The 13,318-nt window shown below is 50.2% G+C and overlaps 3 protein-coding genes across 3 annotated transcripts; 2 read left to right on the top strand and 1 right to left on the bottom strand.

Annotated features, from left to right (window-relative positions):
- Nucleotides 1-225: 225 nt before the first annotated feature.
- On the bottom strand, nucleotides 226-2,691 carry NCS54_00455600 (Protein kinase domain-containing protein; the record flags this gene model as incomplete). Its single annotated transcript, XM_053150086.1, has 6 exons — nucleotides 2,656-2,691; nucleotides 1,931-2,590; nucleotides 1,082-1,882; nucleotides 794-1,030; nucleotides 281-743; nucleotides 226-242 (listed from the first exon to the last, which is right to left on the bottom strand). Exons 1-6 carry the CDS (start codon nucleotides 2,668-2,670, stop codon nucleotides 226-228), a joined length of 2,193 nt encoding a protein of 730 aa, XP_053006061.1. The 5' UTR covers nucleotides 2,671-2,691.
- Nucleotides 2,692-4,852: 2,161 nt separating this feature from the next.
- On the top strand, nucleotides 4,853-8,731 carry NCS54_00455500 (Protein kinase domain-containing protein; the record flags this gene model as incomplete). Its single annotated transcript, XM_053150085.1, has 7 exons — nucleotides 4,853-5,500; nucleotides 5,555-6,526; nucleotides 6,584-6,586; nucleotides 6,711-6,713; nucleotides 6,774-7,125; nucleotides 7,182-7,965; nucleotides 8,032-8,731. The coding sequence occupies 7 exons, from the start codon at nucleotides 4,853-4,855 to the stop codon at nucleotides 8,729-8,731; spliced, it is 3,462 nt and encodes a 1,153-aa protein (XP_053006060.1).
- A 2,313-nt stretch (nucleotides 8,732-11,044) lies between these two features.
- Nucleotides 11,045-12,623, top strand: NCS54_00455400 (Hypothetical protein; the record flags this gene model as incomplete). Its single annotated transcript, XM_053150084.1, has 2 exons — nucleotides 11,045-11,517; nucleotides 11,681-12,623. 2 exons carry the CDS (start codon nucleotides 11,045-11,047, stop codon nucleotides 12,621-12,623), a joined length of 1,416 nt encoding a protein of 471 aa, XP_053006059.1.
- Nucleotides 12,624-13,318: the final 695 nt, after the last annotated feature.

Here is a 13,318-nt window from a genome sequence, read left to right as displayed (position 1 = left end):
CTAGAAATCTTGGTCCAAAGCCTTTTGAATGCCCTACTAACTCTATACCTGGCGCCCTCATTGCGCCCTTTGAGAAGCAGTCTCACGCGTTGCCGCAACGACAATCCCCTGTTGTCACCTGGGTCATCTGATACAAGCTGATCCCTCACCTCTAGCTTTCCATATTCACTTTCCGCTCTGATATGGTTATTGCAGTCGATCCTCTGAGCGCTACCAATGCCTTCATTACTGTCTCGCCGTGACTGTCGACAAATCTGGTAAGAATCATCGGGATGCTTACCCTCCGCATTTGGCAGATCCACTTCATCCTGATCCTCGGGGTCAACAACCTTTTCCTTATCGGTTGTGCGGAAGAATGCTTCATCTGATGAGTCTGGACGACAAGAAGTTGCAGGAGTGATCTGAGGCGTTTGGGGGTCTGCATCTGGGCTCAACTGCGAATCTCCCGGTGAAATATCATTAGGGTCCAACGATCTGGACGAGTCGGACCTCAAACTGTGGTTACTCGGTGCCGTCCTTTTAGAAGGATACCAAGTATCAGGCGGTAAAAGATGCTGGCCCGCCTTGCTTTTGACTTCGCTGGTTGGTTGGTCGCCCAATCTTGATGGCTGTGGTGGGTGCCTTGTTGATATCACATCGGCGAAGACCCCCTCGATGACATTGAGATCTGGCTTTAATCGACTGTCTAAAGAGGAGGTAGAAGCAGAATAGGTCGTCTTGGAAACCCTACTATATTGCGTAGACTGAACGGATGTTAGCAGATGGTTAGCCCGATAGTGAAGGACAAATATACCTGCTCGTTGAACTCGGGAGGAAAGTTGTCATCGCTGTGAATGGGTCTGGACTTCTCCCAGTGCCAATACACATCGTTGTCTTCACAGCGCTCTAAAATCTTAGCCAACTCGGTGCACACCCTATCCATCGGCCATCGGCCGTCGGGCACTGCAACCAGCATATGCTCCTCAACAAGGTCCAGGAAATCATCCATGGCCTCAGAGCAATGTCGAATTGCATGAAGCATCCTGATCCACTGGTAATAGTTAGCCCAATACTCAAAAGTCTAGAGTCTACTTCTACTTGCCTCTTTGACCGAGTCCTTTACCTTGGCCCCAGACCCGTCAGCTTGGGTGAAAAATCGGTTAGTGGGCACACCATGCTTCTTGTCGTTCTTTGATCTGAGTAGAGTGAAGCTCTCCAAACGTTTCCCCTCGGGGTCCGTGAAGTAGTCCTCTCGGATCGCATCGTATCCGATGAGATACCAAGTGATGAACTCCAAGTAGACGCAGCCCAAGGTCCAGATATCATATTTTTGACTGACAATCGTCCCCGGCCCAGTGTCCACTTCTGGGGGATAATATGTCTCGGAAAAGCCCACTTTGCCCGCTTCAGTGTGGTTCACGGTGTCCATGGAATGGAACCGCATTAATGTAAAGTCAGCAACGACGAGGCGCCCCCGTGCTGTCTCCGTTTCTGGAAAGAAGAGTATATTCTCGGGCTTGATGTCTCCATGACGGCCTTGGTTTCGGAAATCAGACTGAGATGCGTCTCCATTTGAGCCATGCCTTAGTAGCCAAGAGTTGTCGTTGTGAACCTTGCGTAGACCACCAGCCAGGCCCAGGCATTGCTGGAGGAACCAAGATGAGTCGTGTCGCGATGCGGGATTGCTCGGGTTTTTCTTCCAGAACTCAGCCAGGTTTCCTTGAGCCCAAGGGAAAATCATGAAGAATTCATCTCCTCGTTCATATGACAGCAGAAGCCGAACAAGGTGATCGTGTCCCTTGTTGGGCAAGCTGAACCGCTCCAATGCCTGTCTCTCCTGCTCGAATTTGATAGGATCCTGAAATTTCTTGATAGCAAAGCAGGTTCTATCATGCTTAGGAGCCTACACGGAGTCAGCCTGTTTACATCTCTCCTTGATGAGCCGCCTTACCGAGTTGGGGTCCCAGAACTGGTGGTCTTTATGAATCCTGACCTTGGATATCGTTCCGTGAGCGCCTCTGCATTCCCACACAAGGCGTTCCAGAAAAGGCATACGATGGTTCAATCCGAATTTGTTGTGCTCCATGGTTGTGAAGTCGAAGATAGGGGCAAGCACCACATACTGCCTGTGACAGAAGCTCTCGACGTGGCCTGGCTTCCAACCCTGAAAGACTGCCTCACTAAAATCAGGAAACAGGGGCAGATTGTCATCCCACACGTTGTGGTCCAAGAATCGTCGTATGTGCTTGACCTTCTCAATGAGAATGAGTGTCGCAAGTATCCTGATTCGTCTTGGTTCAGATCTTTTCCCGCATATCTTCTTCTTTATCTCGATGGCGTCAGTTTTGGTAAGTTGCAAAGCGTCAGCTATTATCTCGTCCACGGCTCCTTCACACATGATAGACTCTAGGTCACCAAGTGGGAGGAACCGAGGCGGATGTTCGGGGTCCTTGTCGTCTGGTAGGAGTTTGGAACGAATTTGCTTCCCAACCATTGAGTTCACACGTCGCAAACCGGAGTTTGTTGACCCAGTATCAGTCAAAATGCCCGAATCAATGGTATGAGAGCTCGTGGGGCGCGTCTGCGCTGGAGACACCGTCAAACGGTGTTCCTGGTGGCGGTATATCATTAGCCTTGACAAAAGCATATTGGGATTCTCCTTGACTGTAGCCTCACCTCAAGCGTCGACATTGAAAAGAGAGCAAAGATTGTCCCGAGTTACTTCAGTGAACGTAACTTGGAAAATGTAATCAGTCTTGAAAGGCTAGAAGTATAAACGTAAAGACATAAAAAGGTCGAGCCGAATTTCACAGGTAGCAGAGCCTCAGAAACTCAGGAGCCCAGTGCCAATTAAAGAAGACTGAAGCATTTCTTGCAATATCCACTCAGCCTTGAGAGATCAGCCCCCAATCTCTCGCAGTAGAGCTGAGTCTGTAGCCGCCAATTGCTGTGACCGCCGCAGACAGTAGCCATGGGTCGCCGAAAAAAATTGAAATCAGGCTCTGCACCGTGTGTTCTGAGTGGTTGATTAATGGCTCATCGCACATCTTGGCCTGAATACAGGGCTTTCGACAGCCTTGGCAGTAGCCCGTATTTACAATGATGGTTGCTTAAAGTGCAAATAATGGGTGCGGAGGGGGGTATGGCTGGGGAACCAGCACCTCAGCTGAGACACTTGACATGGGTTGTCCCTCACCCTCCATGACCTCGGGCATTCATCGAGTCGTCTACAGTTCCCAAGTCAATTCTCTACGACACATCCTCCGGGGGCAACGGAACGTGGTCTAAATATTCTACGTTTGACGTACAAGGAGCGGAGATCGTTGTGTCTGAGTTTAGTTATCGGACAAGTGGCAAGGTTGGTCGGATCGCCCGCCTTATGATGACAACCAAAAGGAATCAGGCTGCCATATTCTCAAGTAGAGCAACAATGTCCAGCCAAGACTCGCCCGGAAGCTGGGCGGCCACGGGTCGAGGCGATGTGCATGCAGGACGGCACAAGGGTAGCGAGACAGACAGGCTGGCGCTTAGAGGTGGAAGACCCAGCAGGTGGCGTGCTGAAGAAGTGAAACCACACTTGTCAGCTCGCTTCGAGCAGTGTGGCAATGACCTACCAACCATCAGGCTCTGGTAATCACCTTTTGGGGGCGAAGCTGGGGGAAGGGGTCGGGCACCTGAAAAGCCCGTGGCCGTCTTAGAAACAAGGCTCTCGTCATCCCCCATTCTCCCGCATCTGTGTTTTTCTTCTCTCACTCAACACTTCATCACCGCCAGTTTCTGCTTTCCTCCAACTTTGTCTCGTCTTCCTCTCGCTACAAACCTCCCAACTCAACCCAACTCAATGGACAACGTCATAGAACGAAAAATTCCGTCGGATTGCATCAGAAATCCAGAAGACCTCATCAAGACTCTCCAAATGTTCTGCCAAAGAAACAAGTTCGAGATGGAGAGTCTCGAGATGAGGAACGACGTCTACATTGTACGCGTCAGGCCACATATCGTTCAAAATCTAGAATCACCAGTCGGAGTACTGGCATAACGTAAGGTATAATTAAAATATGGTGACTGCTCTGCATGCTGACTTTGAAATGTTAGTTTTTCATGCCTATGCCTTGGAGCTGAAAGTATGGTTTTGTTTATCCTTCTTTTGGCAGCGATATTTGGAGAGCCTGGGACTTGGATGCGATGGCAACGACACTTTGTATACTACGTAGCCTGTACAATAGACTGTTTAATGAAGTACGAGAACCAACTTTCTGCGTGACGGTGTTGAATGAACTAAGAGAGCAGAGGCAACTTCCTGAGTGCGGCAGCATCAGCCGGCGCCGTGGCATCGTCGTTGGCGGACTCGGCTTGCCCACTTCGCCCTAACTGATCATGCCTCACCTGCAGCCTGCTGACGATTGATCACATCTTGGTCACCAGTGTCTGCAGATTCGTGCACGGAGGGGCGGAGGGGCGGAGGGGCGGAGCTGACTTGGCATGCGGTTCTTGTCTCTTTGCATTTGCTGATTCGTGTAGAAGGGTGGGCATGTGGTCATGTCCAGCGACCTCGCTTCAGAAGGCCACTACAAGCACCTCGAGCTGAAAAAGAAGTGTTCGGTATGGGTGGGGATGGTAGGCAGTGCTGCAGGCATGCCTACAGACAAAATGGTCAGTGAGGCTGACGAGTTGGCATTATGATCTGATTATAAACAATTTAGGAAGATGCGAATAGCGCACGCACACTATCCTTCTCTCATTTCTTCCGTCGCCTTCGATCCTTGCAACATTGATTGCCTGATCCATTTCACAAGACTCGGAACACTTCTGTTGCCTCGACTCAATTCTGCGTATCTCGTATAGTGAGCATTTCTGCCGCTTGGTGGACTCAATGGCAGCCAATACCCGCCAGCACGAAGGGCCTATCTCTGTCAGCAGCATCTTGAGCCGTCGGGTCAACCGATTTCGCGATGATTCCGACCAGAAGATTTATGACACTTTTGTTCCCCAAGACAATATACAGTCATTGACTGAGAGGGACAAGGTTGAACTAACATTGAATGAAGAACTAACCAAACCTGAAGATATTCTAGCATTGACGGAGTACGTCGTAGGGAAGGCCAAGAAGGTGTTCCTACTCCTCATTTACTCCGACACTATCAAGTACATCCGGGACCTTCAAACAACTGGTTTCACAGACGAAGACCTTCCAGTGATCATGAGGGAGTCCGAAGATGGCTCCAGCGTATCGGTTCATAGGTGGCGCGCCCACGACACCTCGACGTATGCAGAGAGGCAAAGCCTCACCTGCTTTTCGAGCTGGACTGAACCCGAACTTGAAGACTTCCTTGAGAAGCAGTGGATTTTCCTAGCTCCAGTTTTCGCACGGAACAAGTTCGCCCATGTCTTATATAGCCGGTCTCCCCTCCCTTACATGCGCACACAGGGTTCTGACACGTCCTCGGGCGAGGGGCACTTTGGTACGATCAGGAAGCGTGGCCTCCACAATGGACATCACAAGTATCAGAGTTTGATTAAAGTAATCCCCTCCACCACGTCACTCCAAGGAAGTTCTTTGACATCACTTTACCAGGATGAAGGGACCGGGCGACATATCGCAGTTGCCGTGAAGACGCTGAACAACCAAGGCTCAGCGGTCACTGACGTCGAAAAGTTCTACACTAAAGAGAGTGAGACTCTTGAGAAGATGAAGAATCTGGGCCACCGCCATCTGATCAAGGCGGTTGCTGCGTACAGAAAGGGGCCTGACAGGTGCTTCGTGTTCCCGTGGGCACAGGAGGGCAGTCTTCGAGACTTTTGGCGAAACTACTCAGCCAGTCTTAATGAAGGCCTCGTCTCTTGGGCTATTGAGCAGATGGTGGGCCTTTCCGATGGCCTCAGGGAGCTACACAAGGATCACACTCGCCATGGTGATCTCAAGCCAGACAACATACTTTGCTTCACATCCGGAAATGAGAGGACTCTGGTGCTTGCCGACGTTGGTCTCGCAAAGTATCACCCTGAATATACCCGAGACCGAACCAAAGCTACAACTACTCGACACGGGAGCAGGATCTATGAGCCGCCCGAGATGTCCGCTAACCGAGGCAATATCGTCGTCTCACGGAAGTATGACATATGGAGCCTAGGATGCGTCTTCCTGGAGTTCACCATTTGGTTGCTCTATGGTCGGAGTGGTCTTGCCTCGTTCCGCAACACACTCCTCAACAATCCCGACATTGACAGATTCTGGCAGAATGACACAGATGGGAAGCCAAAAATACATCCAGTTGCTCGAAACTGGCTCGACAAGATTTTGGCCAAAGATCTCCAAGGTGTTTCGGCGCTTCGTGACTTGGTCCGGTTGATCGTCAAACGGCTTCTAGTCCCTGATATGGAAGAACGTGCCGATGCCGAGGGCGTTTTTCCTGAACTCGATACCATCCGGCGCAACTCTTCAGGTAACCACCAATATCTATTCAATTCTGAGCTCGAGGAACTGGCGAAGCAGAGGGGCGGGTCAGACTTCATTGCAGAGGATGACATGCCACATCCTTCCAGAGAAGTCTGTCCAATTCCCTGCCAAATATTTTAAGCTCTCTCACTGACTATCAATACACAGTATGTAAGTAAATGTCATTCCAAGTGCCCTTCGACTTCGACGGTGGCTGACAAGAGCCTCCTTGAGGCTTGAAGAATGCAAGTCGAACCTTCAGCTCATATTGACTGAAGTTGCTAACACCACATAGCCGGTAAGTGTAGAAAGAGCTCAACTTTCTTCATTAGGCCTTGCATTTGGCTAATTGAATCAGCGCACGAGTTTGCTTCATGGCCAGTGGCGAAACGTAACAGACAACGAAAGCGCACGCACGATCATCTCACATCTCGATTGGCCTTCCCTACGCCTAAAGGCTGATGCGTCCGGAGTTTGCCATTACTGTGCCACCTTGGGCTTTCAGCTACCTACCTTGGACTTACATCGCAGCATTGAAGAGCTGAGAAGTGGTTCGGACGAGTGCTCGCTCTGTCACTTCTTGTTCCGCTGTCTTTCAAAAGTCAAGCCCAAGCCCGAAGAGCCAGTGAGGCTGTTCCGAGATGATTCCTCACATGCACTTCGAGTCCTCCCAAGTTCTGCTCCCGTCATATCCATATACTCTGACACAGGTACGTGGTGTTTGGCTTGTTGTCAACAGGTGTGAGGGATGTTGACCCCGTTCTAGTCTCTAGAGACAATCCTCCATCATACGCCCAGCTCGGCCTGCCGATTCTTCCCGAACTCGGTAGCCAACAGCAATTCAAGCTTCTGAATGAATGGATAAACTTATGCGATACGACCCACAACTGCACCTCTGTTCAGGGACACGAGGGACACGTCGGCAGCATGCCTACGAGAGTCCTCCATGTCGGTACCGTTGAGAACCCTTGCCTCCGACTTGTGGAGACTGGGGACAGTATCAGGGACAAGTATATCGCTTTGAGCCACTGTTGGGGGAAGCTCTCAAAAGAGCAGAAATTTGTCACGTCAGCTGACAACCTCGACAATCGCAAGGAAGACATCCCGTTCGATGAAATGCCAAAAAGCTTTCAAGATGCGGTGATAGTTACTCGTGATCTTGGTGTTTCATATCTTTGGATCGACTCCCTCTGCATCATTCAAGAAGACGAAGCAGACTGGGAGGTAGAGTCTGCCAAGATGGAAGAGGTTTTCAGCTCGGCATATTGTACCATTGCTGCGAGTTCCGCTCAGTCCTCGCTAGAGGGCTTTCTCGGAGACAGAGTCTCAAGGGCTTGCGTCACTATCCATCTTTCTCAGGGGCCCGTATTATATCTCGCCGAGGCAATCGACGACTTCCAGGGACATGTCGAGCAGAGTGTTCTGAATAGTCGTGGTTGGGTGCTCCAGGAAAGAGCACTTTCTCGTCGCACCATACATTTCACATCAACTCAGACCTATTGGGAATGCGGACAAGGCATTTACTGCGAGACCCTGGCTCGGCTACAGAAGTGAGTATATTAATGGAAGGGCCGTGGCCACAGGACGGTCGCTCATCAGTAACTAATACGTTGCAGTCCACAATCGCAGTTTCTCGGCGACTCTAGTTTCCCATATCTAGGGCTACAGTACTACAAGGACGAGCGGATCCAACTTGTGCAGCACCTGTATCGAGTCTACTGCGCACTTGAGCTCACAAACTCCACCGACCGATCCAAGGCGATTCTAGGTTTGCAGAAACGGCTCTCCCGGACCTTCAAGTCTGGGGCAGATTACGGGGTCATCTGGGGCTACTTCGAGAGGACCCTTCTTTGGCAAGCCAAGACCCCGAATAGCCTGTCCCGTATACCATATCGAGACAGGGGGGTTGTTCCCTCCTGGTCCTGGATGGCGTGTACCGGGGAAATCCAGTACATGGATATTCCCTTCCGCCAAGTCAGCTGGACGGGAAATCCTACGAACCCTATTGAGAGCGTATCGGAAGGTGAGGAATGGGACGGGCAACTGACCGCTGAAGCAAGTCAACTCTTGGTTGATGAAGACGAGCTCTCGAGAAGAGCTGTCATTGACTGCAGCACGTTCACGTTCGACTCGGCCGCGTGGCGATGTATTGTGGTTGGCAAGAGTAAAGTGGCAGACGAAAGTGGCGACGTCGTTCATTACGTGTTGTTGATTCGACCATTGGGAGGATTGGCTCAGGTCTATGAAAGGGTTGGAGTTGGTATACTTCTGGGCGCACATATCTCGAGGGGAACCACAAGAGTGTATCTCAGGTAGTTTGAAGAGACGGGGTCGGAAAGAACAGTGATCGGGCAGTCTGTCATTTAAGCTTGGATGGTTTGAACTACATTGAGTTTGCTTAATTCTTACATGGTTGCTTTGTTGATCAGAAATCCTCGCCCTCCAGCATCAGCGGCGGACCAGGCCAGGCGTGGATTAATGTTGTTATTACCCATACCGGCTCTTAAACACGCCACCAGCCGCAATAAACAAGGGGCTCGGTGTAGATTGATGTCAGCCAAGCTGAAGCGGCAACAAGCAGATGCTTGAATAGACCCCTTGCAACTTGAAGAGCATGTTGAAGTGGAGGCTGTAGAAGACTCATGCGAGCTAAGTTGAACGTCTGGCAACCATGTAACAAAATATTCTACTAACCTTGCGAGGCAGCGATGATGATCCTAGGTGAGAATTCGACGCCCCTCTCATCACAAGCGCCCTGTGATGTCTGCCAAACGATCATGAAGAGATGGGTAGCAAGAAACACCGGTCTAACTATAATCCGAACTAGCAACACTAACTATATCAAACTCAACATCGTCTTTCTTCACAAAAAACTCGCCCATTTCATCAGAATCAAATCCCGTCATCACCAGGTGTAGAATGAGATATGCTGGCCATGTAACAAAGACAACGTTGAGTAAATAAAGATACCAGCCGGGCATCAAAACCAGACCGCAAGAGCTTCCCGTCTTTGACACCCCCTGACTGTCAGGGCAAACATCTAGCAAATCCAGCCGTGAACGTCTGTAGCTGATGCAGACAAATGTGGTATAGAAAACAGTGCGGACAACCCATAAAGCAGAGCATTGGACGCATAAAACTAGGCTGAACGAGAACTACCAAGGTTGAGCTGAGAACGGAATGCACAAAGAGTACTGCAACCTACTTTTTGAACAGAGAACCCATGATGCCGCCTCAGTGCGGTGGTCACCACGCAGATAAGGACTGAGCAAGCAAGGCTGAGTACGAGAATAGAGCATGCTACATCGATTCGAAAGGCCGTATCACGATGACCATAGTTGTTGCTATTGCGGAGGTTCGAGCTGACGGAATCGCACACATACCCGATGTATGCGAGGCCCAGAACTAGCAGTGTGAAGAGGACTGTTGATGGGAGGATTCTTATGATCCTGCTGCACGGGTCCTTGCGTCCAGACTGGGGAGTGTTCATGGTCAAGCCGATGCGTATCAAGATTAGGAAAATTAGGCCATCCGTCAAGTAAGAGAAAGCTCTGGCCGGACCCGCGATATCCCTCCCAAACCGAGACCAGGCATCCGTGGTTTAATTAACGTTGACAGCAGCATAGTCTGCAAAAGAAGCCGTTAATCACAAGAATGAAGAACACAGGTATCAACACGTACCCACGGGGTAATAGCGGAGTGTACGCTCTACATTCATCTGATCCAATATAGACGCATACTCGCAAAGGTCCAAGAGGCAGAACCTGGTCGGGCCAAGGTGGTCAGAGTCAATGGCTCCTAGGGGGTACATGAGAAGAGCACTCACATGCCCAAAAACCCAATAGAGAACTGGAGATACCTAAAGAATGTCGTCCCGTAGCATGTGTGCTGATTGGCTTTACGATTGCAAAGCAACAAAGTCTAAGGATCAGCACCAGAGTGACGATGGTGAGGGCTATATGAGCGATGAAGGCGCCCTTAAATTTGCCGGTAGGCAGCACATTATGGGTAAAGATGGTATATGCAAAGACGAGGGCCATGAAACGCAGTAGCAAATAATGAAGTCGAATAGGATGTAAGTGCTGGCTCAACAGCTCTCTGCTTGCAGGGAGAGTGAAAAAGTCGGGCTGATAACGTTAACATCTGAGGAGGGCCAGATATTCATGGCTTGTGCTTCTCAGCAACAATATGTTTCTACAAAAGCAGAATAAAATGTGCGCGATTTTCGTCAAGATGCAACGAAACTTCTGTCTGCATGTTGTTGCATCATTGTGTATTTGAGGCCACCAAACAACGGCTGAACAGGGCGGAGCAAGGCATAACTGTGCTTGGCCCAGCGTGGCGTTCTTCCTGCCTTCAGCTCTCCCAAGGAAGCATTGCAATCAGCAGCTGAGCGACCAGTCAAGAGGGCTCTTTTCACAGCGTGATCAGAAGCCTGTAGATCAGTGCAGTTACTCTCGCCCCCCTAAAAGCATCGTTACTAAAAATATCCAGCGCTGTACAACTGGTGCAGTCTCTCAAAGGGTCCCTACACGGTCAGCCTTTTTCCCTGACATGACAGTATCAAATCTCGATTCGTCTTGCTTACGGTTCTCTCTCGACCAAGATTTTAAAACTGGCATCGTTACAATGAGCATCCACCTCGACGATGGGTCCCGCGACGACTTTGCTGGACAATCCCACGAGTTAACCGACTTGACAGGCCTGCTCAACAGGAATGTGAATGATTTTCAAGAGCCAACCCCTGAGACCGAAACTCGGTCAGAGCAAGGAGCTTCCTCGACAACCAAACGCTTCATCGGGTGGCGCGTTGGCGCATCATACTTTGCTCTAGGCGCGCTCATATCCCTCATACTTCACATTATACTCGCCATCTGGATCCCTACACTCGATTCTTTCTACAATGGGATCAGCATTCTATGGACTGGTAACTGCCGAACAGCAGGGTCAACTGCCGTCGCCACCTTGCTCATCGGTGGGAGTAACTATTGCATGCAGTGCTTGACGGCTCCGACACGCAAGGATTTGCAGATGGCGCATAATAAGGGCATCTGGCTTGATGTTGGTGTACAAAGCATTCGTAACCTCAAGATCATCAAGGGGTATAATAACGGCCACCAACGAGACTGAAAAGGGAGCATTCGCTTTTGGTTATGAGTATGCTGCAGGGCAACACGTGAACACTACCCGGGGCGTATACAGGCCATATGAATGGTAAATGAATATGAATCAAACTCACAGACGATATTACTAACGTCTACCGAGGATGTGTTTCGGTTCCAGCCCTCCTCCCAGCGCTCCCAGTCGCCTTTGCTACAAGTATATCCCCTACTTAGCCAAAGAACCCTCGGGTTGGGCACCGTGTTCTCTCCTAGTAAAGTATTGTCACAGCGAGATGGTTGAAGAAAACTGGGCCCTCAACACCAACCAACCCATCGTGATTGTCATCATTATCTGCAACTCGATCAAGCTGATAATCATTACAACGATGGTGTTTTGGGTCAAGGGGTGGCCAATCATCACCCTGGGAGACGCCATTCAATCATTTCTTAACGAGCCCGGTCCAACCACCGAGGGTCTCTGCTTACTCTCCAAAGCCGCTGTGACGAACCAATCCCCATCCTGGCCTAAGAACAAGCCGACAGATGATCCCGATCCTGCCATGGCTGGAAGAAGATGTCACCGATGGTCAGACGCAGCCAGCACTAGGAGATGGTTTTATGCCCTCACGATTCTCGGAACATCGTTGATGGGGATGATCATCTTCTTCGGCCTAAGCATCGACTTGATTAAAGACAACAACATAGTCAATCCCTTCTCCATTGGATTTGGATCCGTGGATGCAGCAGCCGTTGTGACATACCGCTCAGTTCCAACCTCGACGAAATACCGATATCGCATCCTAGCAGCCGTGGTTGTCGCTAACCTCCCGCAAATGATCTTTTCGGTCATCACATTCTCACTCAACAATCTCTTAACAGTCATCTATACGGCCCAAGAATGGGAGGGCTTCTCAAGACATAGGAAGACACTACGAGTATCAGAGCCAAAAGGCGAGCAGAAAAGCACATACTTTCTTCAACTGCCATACCGAATCGCGCTCCCTTTCAATGTTGCCACTGGTGTGATCTCATGGCTCTTGTCTAACAGCATATTCCCCATTATCATCTCCAGCTACGATTCTCTTGGCAAGGGGGTGGAGGGTTAGGAGATAGCATGCGGCTTCTCGCCTTGGCCAATGGTACCTGCTATCGTCGTAGGGGTTGTTCTGATCGCTGGTGTATGCTCATTCTTCTTGTTTCGTTTCGTCAGCACAATGCCCATTTGGGAACTTGCAGTGCGGCCATCTCGGCAGCATGCCGTCACGATGATGGGCAGGAGGGGGTCTCTCTGCAGCCAGTTAAATGGGGTGCGGTGTTTGTCTCGGAGACAGAAGGCCAGGATTGGGTCGGACACTGCTGCTTTACGAGTAGTCTTGTCAAACGGCCAAAGCCGGGGCAGTTTTATGCCGGCAAGGATTCGACATGTAAAGTAGAGTAGCAGTGTGTATAGTATGTATCTGCATGCAATAACTTTTCTCATTGTTTTCATCTGGCCTCTCCTCTCAGCGTGCGCTGGAACGGTCGGGGATTGTCTCTGGGGAGGGGCAGTATACGAGGACTCGACGGGCGCTTAAAAGGAGTGGAAACTACGCTGCTGAGCAGAGTAAGCAATATGCGAACGGGAAAAGCGAAAGATGAGTTTCAACGGGTACCGAGAGAGTTTGGGTCTTATATGCTGGTTAGCATGTGTTGAGTATGGTTCAGGTGATGCGACGACGAGAAGTTGGATCCAAATTGACAGTTTCAGTAGGTATCAGGGGGCAATCAAAACATCCATACGAGATCCGAGGTGCATCGAGCT

The sequence above is a fragment of the Fusarium falciforme genome, chromosome 3 (assembly GCF_026873545.1).
Source record: "Fusarium falciforme chromosome 3, complete sequence".
NCBI lineage: Eukaryota > Fungi > Ascomycota > Sordariomycetes > Hypocreales > Nectriaceae > Fusarium > Fusarium falciforme.
This window is presented reverse-complemented; position numbering and strand designations above follow the sequence as displayed.